This window comes from Zootoca vivipara, chromosome 6, assembly GCF_965207765.1.
Source record: "Zootoca vivipara chromosome 6, rZooViv2.hap1.1, whole genome shotgun sequence".
NCBI classification, from domain to species: domain Eukaryota; kingdom Metazoa; phylum Chordata; class Lepidosauria; order Squamata; family Lacertidae; genus Zootoca; species Zootoca vivipara.
This window is the reverse complement of record NC_142589.1, coordinates 72,283,262-72,302,801: the sequence shown is the minus strand read 5'-3', so window position 1 is coordinate 72,302,801 and position 19,540 is coordinate 72,283,262. Positions and strand designations below refer to the sequence as shown.

Below are 19,540 nucleotides of genomic sequence, written 5' to 3'. Positions count from 1 at the left end.
ATTCTTGCTGCAGTAGTGGGATATAAAAATAAGTTCATCTGGATTTTTTGTACATCTGTCCCAGTTATGCCTAAAAGAAAAGCCTCTGGGTTTTTCTTGGGGAAAGTCTCACTGAATATTTTTTTAAAGGTAAAGGTACCCCTGACCGTTAGGTCCAGTCGCGGATGACTCTGATGTTGCACACTCATATCGCTATATAGGCCGAGGGAGCCTGCGTTTGTCCACAGACATCTTCCGAGTCATGTGACCAGCATGACTAAGCTGCTTCTGGTGAACCAGAGCAGCACACAGAAACGCTGTTTACCTTTCTGCTAGATAGGTACTTTTTATCTACTTGCACTTGATGTGCTTTTGAACTGCTAGGTGGGCAGGAGCTGGGACTGAACAAAAGAAGCTCACCCCGTCACAGGGATTTGAACTGCTGACCTTCCAATCAGCAAGCCCTAGGCTCTGTAGTTTAGATTATGACCCACGTCTCGAGCCCAATGAATCATAGCAGCACTTGCCATCATTATGAAGCCAGATGGCAACCTCAGAAGGGCTCATTATCAGTGTCCATTAGCTGATTGGTGCTAACATTCCACTTTCAAGGGACCCATATTGAAGCCATAGTTTGTATTCAATGATAGTCAATGCCTTAGGTTGTACTCCCAGTACGTTTCCGAGCACAATTCAAAGTGTTGGTGCTGACCTTTAAAGCCCTAAACGGCCTCGGTCCAGTATACCTGAAGGAGCGTCTCCACCCCCATCGTTCTGCCTGGACACTGAGGTCCAGTGCCGAGGGCCTTCTGGGGGTTCCCTCATTGTGAGAAGCCAAGTTGCAGGGAACCAGGGAGAGGGCCTTCTCGGTGGTGGCGCCCGCCCTGTGGAATGCCCTTCCATCAGATGTCAAAGAGAAAAACCGCTACCAGATTTTTAGAAGACATCTGAAGGCAGCCCTGTTTGGGGAGACTTTTAATGTTTAATAGATTATTTTATTTCATTTTTCTGTTGGAAGCCGCCCAGAGTGGCTGGGGAAACCCAGCTAGATGGGCAGGGTATAAATAATAAATAATAATAATAGTTGTTCTTGTTGTTGTTGTTGTTGTTATAAATGTGTTTGTGAGAGGGGGGCTATGGGTTTGTTTTGTTTTATTCTTCCCTTTACAATATTATGTAATATATTATTATTATTAATATTATTATTATTATTACTACTACTACTACTACTACCCAAAGCCAACCAAGAAGGGACATCACTGTAATAAAAAGGCCATCAGGAATATCAGTGAAGCTGGTCGGAAATGGACTTCCCTATATAAAACTGATTGAGGTGTATAGAGAGAGAAATTATCTTGCATTGCTCTTTAGCTAGTTTTTATTGGTCATCACAAAGCAGCAGTCAATGTCCTCTTTGGGAGGAAATTACGTTAGAGAAGATTGCAGACACAGAGGGAACAACTTGTGGCATCTCCCTAGGCTTTTAATTGATTCTCAGTAGGGCTCATCTTCTTAGAAGCAATATCCTTGCCACCTAGTACAGGAAGATTATAACACAATCTCTGGTAGGATCAATAGTTAGGAGGAAGTCAGGTGGCTGGTGATTCATTCAAGCTGAAATGGGAGCTGGTGTGCACTCAGCTTTCGTAATATCAGAATAAACCCCTGCAGTAGCTGATCTGCCCACTTTCGCAGCACAGGCAGGTTGGGAAGCACAGCCATTCATGGTGATGTGGAAGGTGAATTTACCTGGAAATGAAAAGTTCAGGGTCAGGAGAAAGAGCTAAACAGAGAGCAGGAGAGAAAGAGGGAGAGAGAAGTAACCTGGCCTCACAATGGTAGCTATTTCGTATCCATGTCAACGGAGGCCTTGTTCAAAACCTAGGAGACTGGATATTCAAGGAAATTTATCCTAAACCAACAAAGGGGTGAAAGAATAGAAAACACCAGCCCAGGATCTGAGAGTCTGTGGCCCTCCAGGTGTTGCTGGACCCCGACTTTCATTAGCCCCAGCCAACGTGGCCAATGGTCACGGATGGTGGGAAGTGTGGACCAACCTTGTGGACAAAAAAAAGTACTGTGCTTAGTTAAACTATGGAATTTGTGATGGCCAACAAATGGGGTGGCTTTAAAAGAGGATTAGACAAATTCATGGAGGGCAAGGCTATATGTGGTGACTAGCCACAAAGGCCATGTTCTACCTCCACCATTGTAGGCAGTAGGCTTTTGAAAACCGCTTGCTGGGAATCACAAGCAGGGAGACTGCTGTTCTGCTCATGTCCCTCTTGTGGGCTTCCCATAGGAATCTGGTTGGCTACTGTGACAACAGGATGCTGTCCAGTAGATGGGCATTTGGCCTGATTCAGCAGTGCCTATTCTTATATGTTCTTAACACCAGAAGGTACACAAGATCCCGATTCTTGCCCAGAAATTTGGGGTGAGCAGATGAACTATTTCCACTCCATGTCTGTTTCATGGCATGGAATGGTCACTTTTAATAAGGTATTTCCTTTTGACTTCACTCTTTGCATTCCCCACCCGCTCCAATGTGTGTAGTTGCAACGAAAGATAGCACATCGGGCATCTGATGAAGGGGTCCGTGGTCCATGCAAGCTGATGCCATAATTAATTTGTCAGCGTTGAAGGTGCTACTAGAATTGTAGAGTTGGAAGAGACCACAAGGGTCATCTCCTGCAATGCAGGAGCCTTTTGCCCAACATGGGGCTCAAACCCACAACCCTGAGATTAAGAGTCTTATGCTTTACGGACAGAGCTAGCAGGTAACCATTGTAGCAGTTTGACCAGGGGCTCTAGCTAATCTCTACTTGCAGGCCTACAATGCAGAATTACCATATGTGACTTTTTCCTCCATTTCAAGGCAGTAGTCCTCGGTTCCAATGCAATCCACGGTCTCTGTTTCACAACCACCGGGTAAGAAAGAGTAGCAGCCTGGGCATTGCTTGCCATTAGGTTTGTTCAATGCTGGTGACACTGAAATCATATAGAGAGGGAAATGGTAAATGGTCAGCTTGTTAGGCAAAGCAAAGTTGGCAGCTCACACAATTCAGCTACACCCTCCATTCCCCGCCCCAGGCAGCACACATGTGTGGATGCTTCCAATTCTCACCATCTACTTTTCTTGCTGGATTTTAAAGTTACAAATGTAGGAAGTTGCAAACACCAGGAAGTTACAAACATATGAGGCTGCCCATGAAGACATTCGGAAAACATCAATAAGTACTGACTATGGTGACCGTAAAACGAAGAGATCAAAATGATGAACTTTCTATGGAAAACTGGAGGCCTGTTTTGGGGGGGCGGAGATCTGATGAAGTATTATAGTGATATGAAGTCGCAAGCAGGATTTGAGATATGAGTGGTGGAAAAATGAAACAAAAAACAATAAAATGTATTAGGGGGGTTGGTAACAAGTATAAGGCAGCAACTAAGAATAGGAACAAAAACATCAGGAAGGGAAGGGTGGGAGGTCAAAAAGAAAAATCTAAGAGAATGGCATGTTGCCTGTGAAGTAGATTTGTTAAAATCTTTGAAAAATTAATAAAAATCAATTAAAAACAAAAGTACTGAATATGGCTTCCAGAATTCTGATGGTGCAGCCCTGTAAAGACATATCATGAATTTTAAGAGTTTTATTAGCTGCTTGTTTTCCCCCCAACATCTCTCTCTATATATAAAAATGTAAAAGGTCCATGTAAGTGGGCATCCACTTTTCTCCCAAACTGCTTGACCAATTGGGTTGAAATGTTGACACAAGGTTCCAGACCAATGTGGGCGTGTTTGCATACACTTATATTACATAGATGGGACACCTAAGGCAGGTAAAAACATGATTTTAGGTAAAAACAACAACACAGCGCCCTCCAGTGGACATCAAAGGAACTGAAGCCATTTCCTTTGGTATACCGCCATCTGCTGGATGCCAACACAGCCTCAGCTGCTGCCATTAGCTGCAGACTATCGGTAACATCACAGAAGACCACGGCAACCAACTGAATATGGGCCTTTAACAGAAATCAACAGCAATGCCCAGCATTGCCCAGCCAAGAGAACCAGCTAGGCCACAGGGGTTTGCAAGGGGGAGAGATAGAGGGGTTGAGGTGACGAGTGCCATCACGTGGAAGGAAGATGACGTCACAAAGCTTGGGGAACAGAGAGAAGGGGTTGTGCCGTCATGTGACTGGGGTGAGGAACGGGGGCATTTAGTGGAGGAGGGCCCTGCCTTTGAGGAGGGTGGGTCGGGATGGGTGGGGGGATTTCACAGAACACACTTGGGTAGGGGAGACAAGGTTGGGATGGGGCGGAATTTTAAACAACACACGTATTGGGGGGAATGATTGTATGCAAAATGAAGGGGGACTCTGAAGGTTAGGGGACTCTGAAGGGGGGCTCTGAAGGCCCATTTAACAGACTGAGCCACAGCAACGCGTGGTCGGGCCAGCTAGTAATACATAAACATGGAAGACCATAGGAAGCTATGTTAAACTGAATCAAACCATTGGTCCATTTAGCTTCATAATGTCTATATTGCCAATCAGTGGCTATCCAGGGTTTGAGGCAGGAGACATTCCCAAACTTACCTGGAAAAGTCAGAGATCAAACCTGGAACCTTTTGCATGCAAAGCAATTGCTCTAGTTCTGAGATACATCTCCAGACAACATAGGAGCATATGTCACACCCCTTCCCCAAAATGCACCTGGGGCCACACACACACCCAGCCCCCCGCTACACCACTGGGCCATGTGGGCACTGGTAACTTCCCCCAGGTATGCCCCTGTGGACAATACCATAAGTCTGGCCATAATTATTTGGCCCACAGCGGGGTAGGGGAGATAAGAATATGGCCCACCGGTCACGTCCAGATTCCCACATCTGTTTTAAAGGGACAGAAGAACTTTCCAGGTTGTATGATCACTGGCAACTCACGGATACTTACGTTGAGGAGATACTGTCCTGCAAGCATCTCCCGCGCAACAGGTGATGTGGGACCGAATGTATTTCCCCTGCCCAAAATTCATGTACGTTGGGGGGCTGTTGCAAACACTTGAGGATGCACAGCTCTTTGAGACTGACTGTGTTGTCGCTTCACCTGCACAGGAAGAAAAATGGGATTTGGTTAGAAAGCTGCAGCCACCAACTATTCTCATCTTATACCGGTGCATATTAGCTTTGTATAGCTAGGTAGAAATTCCTCGGGGGGGGGAGGGATCGTCTGGGTTGTTCCTATGGGTGTTTCTGCAGCACAGGATCCTCCAGATTCAAAGCTTATCGGCACCATTCTTTTTCTTGTTCTTCTTTTTCTTCTTTCAATATATGAATATTGGTAGCTCAGTTTTTACACAAGTGCACACACACAAGACTGCTGCCCCTGCTTGATCTGCCCATCAACCTCACCTACCTCTTTCATAGAATCATAGAATCATAGAGTTGGAAGAGACCACAAGGGCCATCCAGTCCAACCCCCTGCCGAGCAGGAAACACCACCAAAGCATTCTTGACATATGCCTGTCTAGCCCCTGCTTAAAGACCTCCAAAGAAGGAGACTCCACCACACTCCTTGGTATCAAATTCCACTGCCGAACAGCTCTTACTGTCAGGAAGTTCTTCCTAATGTTTAGCTGGAATCTTCTTTCTTGTAGTTTGACTCCATTGCTCCATGTCCGCTTCTCTGGAGCAGCAGAAAACAACCTTTCTCCCTCCTCTATATGACATCCTTTCATATATTTGAACATGGCTATCATATCACCCCTTAACCTTCTCTTCTCCAGGCTAAACATATGCAGCTCCCTAAGCCGTTCCTCATAAGGCATCATTTCCAGGCCTTTGACCATTTTGGTTGCCCTCTTCTGGACACGTTCCAGCTTGTCAGTATCCTTCTTGAACTGTGTTGCCCAGAACTGGACACAGTACTCCAGGTGAGGTCTGACCAGATAACCAACTGTCAGGGACTGGCAGAGGAGAAGGACTAGTGGGGACTGCCTCCCCACCCTGACCCTTCCAGGGAGGAGAAAAAGAAAGACAGTGTAGATTTACAACAGTGGCTTGCGGAGGTCACAGCTCAGAGGCAGATGCAAGGAAATGTTGGAAAATAATGGGAGAGGAGGGGCAGGCAGAGCCAGAGCAGCAGCTGGCTGACATATTGTCACTAGAAAGCATTCCAGACCCACTATCTCCCAGAACCTGGCAGGCATTGAAAGTAGGAGAGCAAAGAGCTCGAAAACAAAGGGCACTTAGCAGCATCTGTAGAGGTGACAAATGAGGAAGTGGGAGAGACGGGGGGTGGAGATTCACTTGGGACAATGCCATTATCCAAGAGGCTGGGTTCTACAGCCTCTCTGTAAAGTCTGAAATAAAAAGGACTGAAAGAAACTTTTCCTTGTCTTCATACTTTCCTGGGCAACCAGCCCAGGATGCTGACAGCATCCTGACACCACCCTTCCACCACACCTGACTAAACCCCTGTCCCATTTTCATCCCACCCGTGCCTACCTGCCCCACAACTCACTCCAAGTCCCTCCCCTCCCATCTTGCCTTAAGTCCCTCATCCTCCCCTCTTCCTCCTCTCTCAGCAAACTGCAGCGTTACAACAGCCTTATATTTTTATGTATATAGGGATACACAAACACAAGCATCCCTTCTCTTTCTCTTGCCAACCATTAGATGTTAGGAGTCATGCTAGTTTAGTGCTCAGTCCCTGGCTCTGTCGTGCCAAAGGCATAAGGCTAGTTGCTGTCAAACTCTTGTTCTGAATGAGCAAATTAAGTCCTCGCTTTGCTGTTAAGTGTGCAGAGCTCTTGCTTCTCATTTGAGCTGTAGACTTAATAGAGGCTGTAAAGATCTGGGAGCACAACAACTTCCCCTGCCCACCCTTGCTGCAAGGAGGCATTTCTGGACTTGTCTGTCTCAGACGACCAACCTAATGAGGTTTCTGTGAAGGCAATGACACAGGTATCTTGGCCAGCATCACAGTTCTCCATCCTGCCAGCACAGCTGCTGCCAAGGCCACTGCAGACTTCACATTCCAGAGAAGTGCCTGGTGGAGAGAAAGCGACACAGTATCATATCCATTTGCACGGGTCTCCCATGCATTACCTCCTTCAGCAACATGAACCTTCATGCATTCACAAGGCAAGGTGTGACCACAGACCACAAGACTATCACCAGCACATAACTCTGGCATTGAAAAGTAAGCAGGGGCTGTCTATATGCTATTGGGTCAGCTTCAAGGTTATTGTGTTCTTTTACAAGCACTGTAACAATTTGGGTCTAGGGCAGTGATGGCCAAACTTGGCCCTCCAGCTGTTTTGGGACTACAATTCCCATCCTCCCTGACCACTGGTCCCTATTAGCTGGTCCCCAAAACCACTGGCCCCCAAAAAATCTGGAGGGCCAAGTATGGCCATCACTGGTCTTGGGACTCAGTTACATTAGTCAAAAAAACAATGCTTTGAATGCATTATAAACATGCAACACCAGACGGCACCAGAGAGCAAACAAATTTTCTATGCCATTTTTACATAGGGTTTTTTTCTTTTGTTTTGTTGTAACGATTTAATTTCTGACTTATTTATAGTGGGGTTTTTTCCTTTGTGTAGATCCACCCCAGGAGACCTCAAGGACTGCCTAACTCTCCATACTCCTGCCTGATCACTTAAATCTTCAGGGGAGGCACTGTTAGTGGTTCTTATAGTTTTACCTGATTTTTATTTTTATTTTTATTGTTTGCATTGCATCTTTTTAAACAAGTTAGAGACTATTGCAGCTAAGCAATATACAAACTGTTTAATAAAAAAAACAGTATACCAAAAATGGTAAACAGTTAAAGTTCTATGGCTCCCAACCCAGAACCTTAGGGAACACAGTTTGGTGGGGTTGCAGTTCCCATAGGTAAAGGTAAAGGGACCCCTGACCATTAGGTCCAGTTGTGACCGACTCAGGGGTTGCGGCGCTCATCTCGTGTTATTGGCCGAGGGAGCTGCCATACAGCTTCCAGGTCAAGTGGCCAGCATGACAAAGCCACTTCTGGCGAACCAGAGCAGCACACGGAAATGCCGTTGACCTTCCCGCTGTAGCTCTCATAGTTCCCATAGCTCTCATTGACTACATGTTCAGAATGGAATGTGATTTCTGCATAGGGATGGGAGAGACAACCAATTCAGTTCACATTTCAGAACGGAACTCCCTAATTGGCGCTTTCTGAAATGACTTGCGTGGCGATACCCAGATCCCTCCAGGAGTAAATAAAGACACAGGACATGTTGAATAAGGTTAATGGGCATAAAAAGGTCACAGCTTTATTGATTACGGGTGTAGAGAGGTATTGGCTTAGGCATTGGATCTAACCAACTATATCCGACACCAGCCCATTGTGCTGGCAGTCTGTGAAGGGTTAACCACCGTTGGGTGAGCCCTGTGATGCAGATGAGCTAGGAACTCACCCTGGGGCCACCGATAGGGGGCGTGCCTTAGGCCCTCACCTTCCACGGCTTCGGACATGGCCACGCCCCCAGATTCCATAAGGAGTACCCTTCAGCATTTGGGGGGGTGACAGCCATCCCCCCAGCACGTGAAGGGCTTGTGGGTGCCTGCAACCTCCCCTCCTGCTATGCCGGAAGGGACTTTGTGAACTGAAACAGCACCATCCACCGAATTCTGCACTTGTCTGAATTTTGTAGTGCTGCTCTTTGGCCAAGTACTGTGTGTAAAGATGCCTATACCGGGGTTAAGTGTGTATTAAAAATGCACAGGTTACTGAAGAGAACATACAAAAATGCATTACAGAAGGGTGATTGCTTGGGGGGGGGAATGCACATCAAAGCATATTTCACACCAAAATGCTAATGTATATCCTTGAACACTTCTTGAAAATAATTACAATTGCTGGTTAATGTGGAAATGTGAAGAATTCAATTTAAGATGGGAAAAGTGAGAAACTGAGAGGAACCTAAATTGATAGATTTGCCTGTTTGACCCAGTTGAAGCCTGTTTTGGAAAGCTCTTAAACTATCTGCCAGCGAATGGAAAATTGGAAAATAATTTTGTCCTGCCAATGAAGCCCTTTCCCACAGGAGTGCTTGCCAGCCTCTACTGACCTGTCTGTATTAAAACAGAGAAGAGGAAAAATCCCAGGAGTGCTTGCATGTTGATGGGGAAGGGTCACAGAAGAGACAACGAGACTGGTGTATCTGTAATGATATCAACATTCAATCAACTGTTTATCTAAATATCATGTTTAGAGTCTGTGATTCTCCCCCTCTGAAATATACTCAGAGTCTTGTAGTGACTTCATTCACTGTTTTACAAGCTGCAATGAAGTCACTACAGGACTCTGAGTGAAAAGCTTAGTACATAACACCCTCCTTTTTTATCCTATTGTACCCACCCCAAAATGGTAAAGGCCGTAGCTATCATTCTGAAATTTTCCAGGTTCCATCCCCTCTGAAGGGGTGGTCATGCCTGCTCATTGCATCCCGCTCTGACAGAAGATTTTAAAATGTATAGAACAAGGTAGCTCCTGTGTCTGCAAACAGGATTCACTTGGTCCAAAAGGGGGAGAGGAGTTCTAGCTATGTCTAGATTCCCCATTATAATGAACAGGACAATAGAAATTCATTTATACAGAGTGGCTCAGAACCCAGGGCGTATATCAAAGCATAAAAAGCACAGAGTGATTCAAATGCCAATCAGAATTTATTTATTTATTTTAAAAAAGACACAGATACAGAGTACAGTGGTACCTTGGTTTAATAACAGCTTAGTTTATGAACAACTTGGATTAAGAATGCTGCAAACCCGGAAGTGTTTTGTTTGTGAACTTTGCCTTGGAATAAGAACATGTTTCACTTCCTGTTGAGTGTGTTCCATTTGTAAATTGAGTCCCCCACTGCTATGGGATAGCACGCCCTGGTTTAAGAATGCTTTGGTTTAAGAACGGACTTCTGGAATGGATTAAGTTCACAAACCAAGGTACCACTGTAAATGTCTGTGCCAACTCCTAATATATACCAGCAGCTGTTGTACATTGCAAGACAGATACTGGGGTAACTAAATACATTGGGGAGTTTATATGTATAGAGTTGAAGAAGGACTCTAGCTAGAGACAAGGCAGGATAAAGACCAAGGAACTCACCCAAATATCTTGAGCTGCTTTTCCGTTCTGGGGAACAGCTTCTCTGAATTGCAGAATTTGCTTTCTGTTTTTCTCCTGCCTTATCCGTCACTCATATAGGAGTCTTATGTACCATGTTGCTGGAGGGTTTGTTTGTTTTTTATAACACCCACAGAAATAACACTTGATTGTGGTTTCTCCTCTTTCTCCCACAATCCTTTCCCCATTCTGCAAACAAAAGGAAGCCAGCCAACAGCTTGGCACAACAAGGGCAAACACTGAAGGCAGAGACTTCAGTGACTTCTTATCGGCTTTAGAAAGTCAGAGGACAAGTGAGAAGGAGGAAGTACATCCTAGAGGTTGAGAGTAGAGCTTCTGACTTTGAGGATCTCCTGTTCTGAATAGTGGGGGTGGGGTGGGGGGATGACCCATCCATTGTTGCCCCTGCAAGGTCCTCCTTTATGCCCCATTCATTGTTGCCTCTGTAATGTCCTCCACATTCTAAATTGTTGTTGGTTATTATTATTATTAAATTAATTCATTGGTTTTTCAGATTAAACTTTTACAGTCACATATCCAACACACAACATAAAAACTAGATTCCAAGGAATCTCTTGGCCTTCCCACCTCTTTGTGGGTCCTACTGCTAATGATTTCCTCCTGCACCTTCTATGATCATCCAAATCCTTTATCTCTCCATTGTATGCAAAATTCACCATTATACTACAAGTGATATTCCAATCCTACTAATGATTTTAACAGTTTACAATGGACTTTATGATAACTTATAAATTTTCCCCATTCCTTATTTTAAAAAATTGGTCTTCCTGATTTCTGATTCTCTGGTAATTTTTAGCCATTTCAGCATAATCCATCAACTTGTTCTGCCATTCTTTTATCTTCTTTCCATCTCTAAGTTGTTGTTGTTTTTTAAGCACTATTATCAACCCACAACTAACTGTGAATGCAAGCAACCCGAATGTGCTTTAAAAAAATGACACTTGGGCACCAGCCAGTAGATTGACTAGACAGCCATAGGGAGCTGAATCACACCAAGGGCCCTCTAGCTCAGTACCGGCCCTGCTGTTGGTCTCCACAAGCATCATACAAATAAATGCTAAAAGTTTAAAATGTTCTTCCCACCCCCCACCCCCCACCCCTGCATGTTTGGGCTAAAAGTGAGTCCTGGGTTTGCAAAGGTTGAATGCTGGTGGCAAGATTTCAGATGGAAGTCTTTCTCAGACCTAGGACTCCCCTACAGTTAAAAGTGTTTTAAATATATTATGACACTGTGACACCAGATGATGCTGTAGAACTGAAATCGGAATTTTACATTTTGAGCTATAATATGGGTTTTTAAAGATCATTTTCAGATCATAGAATCATAGAGTTGGAAGAGACCACAAGGGCCATCCAGTCCAACCCCCTGCCAAGCAGGAAACACCATCAAAGCATTCTTGACAGATGGCTGTCAAGCCTCCGCTTAAAGACCTCCAAAGAAGGAGACTCCACCACACTCCTTGGCAGCAAATTCCACTGCCGAACAGCTCTTACTGTCAGGAAGTTCTTCCTAATGTTTAGGTGGAATCTTCTTTCACGTAGTTTGAATCCATTGCTCCGTGTCCGCTTCTCTGGAGCAGCAGAAAACAACCTTTCAACCTCTTCTATATGACATCCTTTTATATATTTGAAGATGGCTATCATATCACCCCTTAACCTTCTCTTCTCCAGGCTATACATACCCAGCTCCCTAAGCCGTTCCCCATAAGGCATTGTTTCCAGGCCTTTGATCATTTTGGGGTTTTTTTTTGGTTTTTTGATCATTTTTTATAGCTGTGTATATGCAGCCCAACTTACAGATCCCAAGGCAGGCTATCCTATACCACTAGACAACTGCCTAAAGTGGTGAATGGTGGCAGATTATGAATGCTGGGGAGTGGGGTGGGAGCAGCAGCTCCCCACCCCCCACAACAGAGACACACCATTCCCTCTGAGCCCCCTAAACTATCTCCCTCTGTGTTGCCCCAAGATGTACTGGAGGAAAATATTCTGCTGGCAGTGCTGAAGGGAGATTCGGCTGCCAATCTGACTGAATTCGGTACGCGGAACGGGATGTATATCTTTGTGACCTTGTCCTCAGTGAAATATTTTGACCATGGATAGAATCTGGGGCCTTTTCAGTGTCAAGTGCACGCTCTTGCAGCAATTCTTTATCTTCTTTAAAAAAATAATAAAAGGCATCATTTGTAGAAATGGCAAGTTGCTCTAAATGGCCTCTGAAAAAGATTCCCCGAAAAAGCATTTGGGTATATAAATAATGCAAGATTTAGAAAAGCTTGTGAAATGCCATCATGATAATTTAATGACAGGAGTCCAGACATTGCAGGAAAGATCAGCTCAAAGAAAAAGCTAAAGCTTGTGAAAGATGGCCGCAGTTAGGATGATGATGCTACCCCCCAATACTATTTATTTCCTCAAATCTCCCACTCCAAGTAGACCTCATTACTGAATGGCAAAAACTATTGATAGACTTTGGGAGAATAAAAAGCCTACAATGGAGCAGTGATAACACATTAATTATTGTGGTGTCCCCCAGATCATTTGACTGTATTGGAACATAATAATGTGTCTACAGAGTTTTTAATATTATGGTATTGTTCAAGATCTGACAAGGGTATGTTCAAAACCAATCCGTATATTAATACACTGTTTATGCAATGGCAGGAAAGTATGCATGGTTTTAAATGATATTTCTAATTTCTAATTCCTTAGGGATTTTGGTAATGTTCATGGTGCAGAGGTGCAACAAGCAGTAACATGAATCAGGGCCTTCTTGGTGGTGGTGCCATCCTGGATTGTGATTCCCGGTGAATTCCATCAAGCCCCATCACTGTGTGTTTTTGAACATTTGTTTTAAATCTGGTTATTCCAGAACATTTTATCTGAATATTTTCCTTTCATAAAGTGCTTTGCTGGTGCTGGTGCTGTCCTTTTTCTAAGATTTCAACTATGATTCATGGCTTATTGCTGATTAAAAATTTGAAAATAGAAGACCTACCAACAGTGGATGAATGGCAAATGAAGATGATTGAATTTATGGAACTGGCCGAGCTGACCAGGAGACTCCATGAACAGGGAGAAGAGTCGGTGGAAGAAGATTGGAAAAAAATTAAAGTGTATATAAGGAATAACTGCAATATTGAAAATGTTTAATATAGATTTGGAAGTATATAGAGGTTGTAGAGGAAGGATATGTTAAGGTATTATAGTGTATTAGGATTTAGGTATAAGTGTTAAATAAGAGATGAAATGATTGTCAGGACAAAATAAGATGATTGGAATTATGATATAGAAATTACTAAGGATGAGCTACAAGGAAACACAGGGGGGATACGAGGAAGTGAAAAATGTTAAGACATAAGAATGATGAATATGAATTTTTCTTATTTTTTATTGTTCTTGATTTTTGTGTGTTAAGTTTCTGTATTATGTGTATTTTTGTGTTGTAGGTTTTTGTATTATGTATTTTTTCAGTTTTATAAAATCAATAAATATTATTTTTTTAAAAAAAAATTGAGAATGCAGCATTTTTTATTCCGTTCACCTCTATAATTCACAGAGGATGGTTTGGCTGCTTTTGTTATGCCCTTCAAACCAGATTGCACCACCAGCAGAAGTATGGTGCAGCTCAATAACCGGAACAAAGGTTCATGTGTTACTTTCAACAAATGTACAATCTGTGAACCTGTGATACACAAACAGCTGAACTGTACACTCACACAGTTATTCACATGAAACACTTAATGAGTGTGCAGTGTATGTACCCATGGACACAGCAACTGAGCTGCACAAATCAACAAGGGTATGCTCTTTCAAACGACATCTATCCATATGTAGAGGCAGCTTGTACCTGTGCTCAGTGTGGATATGTAAACAACACTTTTTATAAACAAGAATCTGGTAAAGCAGTAATAAGCCTGGACACTATAAATTGCAGGAAGCTATGGGCTGTCAGGGGATGACGTACTGGACAGGAAAACTGCAGGGGTCTGTTTTGCTGGCATGTTCCCGTGATGAAAAACTTATTGATATGCCTATATATTGATAGATAACCTAAGAGGCATATTCAGCAAAAGTAAATGTGAAGAGAATAATAAACGAAAGGATGCTGTAAAAAGAGCTAGGATGTCTGTGAAGAAGTGTGAAGGAATTTGCTGACACTGAATCTACGGCCTTGCTCTTCCTCCAGCCCATGCCTACGGTGTTACTTTTGCTCTTCTGATAAAGTTATTGCTTCGTTACCTACAGGGGCACCAACTATAGAGGGCCCACAATTTTTTTGTGGGTGCTCAGCACCCACACTGCCCTACGAAGCACCGGAAGTCACATCTGAGGCCTTGCAAGACCTCAGAACCTGTGATGTCATGACTTCATGTCGTGCGCTGGGTATCCATGGCCTGAGACCCAAGTTGGCAACCCTGGTTACCCAAATGTAGCTTCTTGTTTGTTACATAACTCGATTTCTATGTCTGTGCAAAGCTAAGGTGAGGAAATGCATCTCTATAAGCCTGTGTGATTTATAAGCCTGTGGACTGTACTTTTGATGGGTTCCCCAACAGCAGCTGCTGTTCTGACCAAGTAACAGATGTCCCCAACCACAACAGGTGTGCTTTATTGCATTGGGCTGGGAAGCCCAGAATGGCCCGGGGCTGTCAGGGGATGGAGTATGGGGCAGGAAAGCCGCAGGGGGTTGCTTTGCCAGCATGATCCCCTCAGATAATGCGCTTGGGAAGCAGACACCAGCAGGATGGAAGCATCCTGCTCTTGGCTGACAGTGGAAGGCGATTCAGCATCTCATACGTTTCATAAGGGCTTACAAAACCCAGTTCAACATTAGCTCTGCCCCATGGACCAGGTTGGGTGTTCTCCAAGTCAACTCAGGTTGGGTCAAGGGGGATGTGCGCATCCTTAACACCCACATATGCATACATCCCAAGCACCCACCTCCTTCCTGTCCTATACATGGACTGCTTGGCTTCCTGTATGGGTTGCCTTTGAAGTGTTTTGGCATGGAGTGGGAGAAGGAAATTATTAACAGAGAAAGAAGTATAATGGCTGGCTATTGAAAATCATGGGAAATATTTGCCCTTTGCACTGGAACAAATGGATCCTTGTTCTACGCAGCGAATGTAATCTGACCACTCTGGTTTGTATGCATACAATTGCCTAATTGGGACTCAGCATCTTGATTTTGATACCTTTTCTATGGGCTTCTTTATATCCTTAATCCACTGCATTGATCGTCCTGGAAGGTGGCCATCTGAATACATGATACAAACAAGGGGCCTTCTGAGGCCATCAGGATGGAGCCCACCCCACAAAACTGAACTGAACCCACAGGAGTCAGTGATGGCCACCAACTTAGTTGGCTTTCGAAGACGATTAGACAAATTAGTGGAGGAAACGGCTATCGGAGGCTACTAGCCATAATAGCTATGTTTTGTCTCCATGGTTGGAGCCAGCAATGCTTCTAAAATACCAGTTGTTGGTGATCCTGGAGAGCCAATCCTGTGGGGCTACCTGCTATAAAAGCTTGCAAAATCAACATGAGCAGTTTCTTCCTAAGTGATTCCTTGCTGAAGCTATGCTCTCCTCACCTCCACCCTGGGTTAAGGTTCTTTCCAACCTACTATCTCCCAGGTTGAGGGAGTGGTTGATCTAAAGAAGAAGAAGAAGAAGAAGAAGAAGAAGAAGAAGAAGAAGAAGAAGAAGAAGAAGAAGAAGAAGAAGAAGAAGAAGAAGAAGAACCAAGAAGAGGAAGTAGACAATTCAGTATAAACAAGTACAAAAGTCCTCTCTCATCTGAGGAACTTGGGAAACACACCACAAACCTGTTGCAACAAATATACTTTCATAGAGAAGAAATAAATTAGGGAATTGTACCTGGGTGAGGCTGGGTACATTGGCAGCAAATGTCTTTCCACATCCTCTTTCATCAAGGATGTTAGCCTTTGCAGTGAAGCTCTAAAACCCACACCTGAGTCACAGCAGGATTTGACCTGGCTGGATTGGTATAATCAGCTGATAGGTGACTGTGTGGCTGCTGTGTAAAAGGGCAAATTCCCTTCTGGGAATCATCAGGAAAGGAACCAAAAACAAAAATACTAACATCAGAGTTGTTGGCGTGCCTCTGCCTTGAGAGACAATGGTGTGTGCCTCTGGCAGTGAAGTGACCTCCCCAGGGTGCAAGCCTGGGCCGTGTAAGTGGAGGTCCAGAGCTGTCTAGGCCAGTGTTTCTCAACCAGTGTGCCTCCAGATGTTTTGGGACTACAACTCCCATCATTCCTGACCACTGGTCTTGCTAGCTAGGGATGATGGGAGTTGTAGTCCCAAAACATCTGGAGGCACACTGGTTGAGAAACACTGGTCTAGGCAACCAGACCTCCCTCTTGGCCATACTGATGTGGTCTAAAAGAAAGCAGAGTAATACTTTTGGTACCAGCTTGACTGCAGGACTTGCTGGAAGGAGGGGCACAAGGTGCCAGCCAACCGTCTAGGGACTCCACTCTGGATTTGTGTACGGTTTACTCCTTAGCCTTTTCTTCTCCTGAAGATATCCCACAAGGTAGTGGTGGTTTAGGATCAGAGTTTTTCTTCTCCTTGATAGGCTACCTTCCCAGGTTGACAAGCCCTGTTTGCCCCTCGCTTCCCTCTTACAGCACGTGCAGAAACCGCCTTCTTGACCATTGGATCCACTCTGGGTCTCATCCACTCCATCCACCAGAGCCTGTCTTTACTTGCAGGGTAAGTCCCTAACTCACCAAGGGTTTGAGACCCATTGGCTACCCTCACCTGTTTTAGCTGTTCAGTTAAAGCCATTTGTCGGTGGTATAGCCACTGTCGCATGCTAACAGCTTCTAGGAGCCACAGGTGAGACCTGAATGCAGGGTGGGGACCAAAGATAGACAAACTACCCCAGAAGGAGAACAATGTGTCCCCTCACCAGAGGTACTACCTCTTTGCTAGTGGTGCCGCTGTGCAAATCTATGGTGCAGCCATACTGGGAATATTATGTTCAGTACCCACAAACTGAAGTTGTAGAACTGCAAAAGGTGTAGAAAAGGCCAATAAAAATTATCAAGGGGCTGGAGCAACTCCCCTATGAATAGCACCTTCTGGGGTTCATGAGTGGGAGAATGGCATTATGCTCATGTATAATGCACCTGTTTGGCCACTGTGGGAGAAGGAGGCTGGACTTAAAAGCCTTTGGCCTGATCTAACTGGGCTTTTCTTTTGTACTCATTCAAGCACATGGAAATTGCTTGAAATGAGCCTTTTAAATCAGATGTAGAACCTGCCAGCTCTTTCCTGTAACTTCAGATGACTCACCTAAGGAAACAGCCAAGTGTAATTGCTATGCCAGTTCCACCAGATCCGGAACCATTACTGTCTCTCCTTGCATTTGAGAATGCATCTCCTTATGTGGTCATTTTTTTATCTGAGTTTTCTTCCAGGGGGCCACTGATTCCTGGAAATATCCTCAGCTTGCAAAAATGCATGCAAACATTTGTTTCACCTTGTGTGCCTAACCAAATAGATTGGCGGAGAAAGTTCCTTCCTTGCTTGTCCCCCCTAAAAATAATAGAACTAGGCACAAGGGTGACTATAACTAGGGACAGGGGTTAAGTTCAGTTCAGTTCAATTAACATTTTAATGGTGGTGACTGGTCCCCTTTGGGACTGGTGGGGCTGGAGACAGGGTGTGCCACAGCAGATGGACCCAGAGCCATTGGCAGGTGGAACTAACTAATAAGTTATTCACACCATCAATTGAAAGCATTCTGATACCACTTTGTGCAGTCATGGCTTCCCCCAAAGAATTCTGAGAGCTGTTATTTGCTAAGGCTGCTGAGAGTTATTAGAAGCCCCCTATTCCCCTTGCAGTTACCATTCTCAGAGTAATTTAACAATCAATCCCATTTCCCAGGGAATGCTGGGAATTGCAGCTTTGAGAGAGGAATAGGGGGGTCTCTTAACAACTCAACACCCTTACCAAACAACAGCTCCCAGAATTCTTCGGGGGAAGCCATGACTGTGTAAATTGGTATCCTACTGCTTTTAATTTATGGTGTGAATGTAGCCTTAGGCAGCAGATGACAGAAATGGAATCAGAAACAATGGGGGGAGTGTTTTCCATTTTCAGTGCTGATGTCTAACTGGATTTTCTGTACAGTGGTACCTCGGGTTAAGAACTTAATTCGTTCCGGAGGTCCGTTCTTAACCTGAAACTGTTCTTAACCTGAAGCACCACTTTAGCTAATGGGGCCTCCCACTGCCACTGTGCCGTTGCTGCGCAATTTCTGTTCTCATCCTGAAGCAAAGTTCTTCACCCGAGGTACTATTTCTGGGTTAGTGGAGTCTGTAACCTGAAGCGTTTGTAACACGAAGCGTATGTAACCTGAGGTACTATTACTGGGTTAGTGGAGTCTGTAACCTGAAGCATCTGTAACCTGAAGCGTATGTAACCCGAGGTAGCACTGTATATAGAAAGGAGGCAGTGACATCTTGGTTTTCACAGCAAAAGAGCCCAACATCTGGAGGCTCACAGATATAATGGCTCAGTTAACACAGAGCACAAGTTGTCTCTTCCATGGGAGCTGTCCATGGTCCTGGATGACGAAACTTGCACTTGCTGAGTGCTGCGAACTATTGCCAAACCTTCTTCCTCCAGACTCCACCATGGGCTTATCATCACCATGCTTCCAAAGCCTAAGGAAGGGGAATTGACTGCCCTGGGGAGCTTTGGGACTCTTTCACCAGAAGCATTTAAGTGGAGGCCAGATGACACTTCGCTAAGGTCCTGTAATTGTATCCTTCATTATAGAGCCATTGTGTAGTGGATTGTACTGTTCAACTCTCATGATTTTTTGTTTAGGCAAGCAGAAGTTACATGTGTTTTATCTCATTTTAGCTTCTGTTGATTTCAATAATCTTTTGAATATTTCTTAAATACCTGGTTTTATTAATAATTTTATATTTTTATTTTATATTTTTGTGAAGTTTTTCTTACTATCCAGCAGTATATAAATTCTGTTAGATTAAATCAATTAAATAAGAAAATCCAGTCATTGCCAAATGCATCAGGAGCAGGGGAAAGGTTAAAAAAATAAAAATAAATCAAACAGCACCTCTGCTGAAATCAGAATCTAGCCACGGCATGGAATTTCACACCAGGGTTGTGATACAAAGAAATATAAAGCCCCATTCCTAACCTCCCATTTTGCCGTGAGCTCCTGTTACAGAACAGAGAGGAATCTGCTTCAAAATAATAGGACTGCTGCTGTTAGTTGAGATCAGGCTACAGTAGCAACAATTGACAAAGAATCAGGAAATGTTTTAAACTAAACCTCTTCATTAAGGTCACATTCACACCAT

At 44.1% G+C, this 19,540-nt stretch overlaps 1 protein-coding gene across 1 annotated transcript; it reads right to left on the bottom strand.

The window, feature by feature from the left end:
- Window positions 1–1,125: 1,125 nt before the first annotated feature.
- Window positions 1,126–10,393, bottom strand: LOC118087820 (phospholipase A2 inhibitor NAI-like). Its single transcript, XM_035120833.3, has 6 exons — window positions 10,128–10,393; window positions 9,091–9,183; window positions 6,915–7,031; window positions 4,935–5,087; window positions 2,830–2,970; window positions 1,126–1,728 (listed from the first exon to the last, which is right to left on the bottom strand). The coding sequence occupies exons 2-6, from the start codon at window positions 9,137–9,139 to the stop codon at window positions 1,589–1,591; spliced, it is 600 nt and encodes a 199-aa protein (XP_034976724.1). The 5' UTR covers window positions 9,140–9,183; window positions 10,128–10,393; the 3' UTR covers window positions 1,126–1,588.
- Window positions 10,394–19,540: the final 9,147 nt, after the last annotated feature.

Bases quoted from the DNA above. Each gene is read 5' to 3' on its own strand.
- LOC118087820 (XM_035120833.3), bottom strand. From the start codon at position 9,139: ATGCAAGCACTCCTGGGATTTTTCCTCTTCTCTGTTTTAATACAGACA. The intron at 7,032-9,090 runs GTCAGTAGAGGC...TCTCTCCACCAG, and splicing joins CTCTGTTTTAATACAGACAG to GCACTTCTCTGGAATGTGAA. The intron at 5,088-6,914 runs GTTGGTCGTCTG...CTTCCTGTGCAG, and splicing joins CTTCACAGAAACCTCATTAG to GTGAAGCGACAACACAGTCA.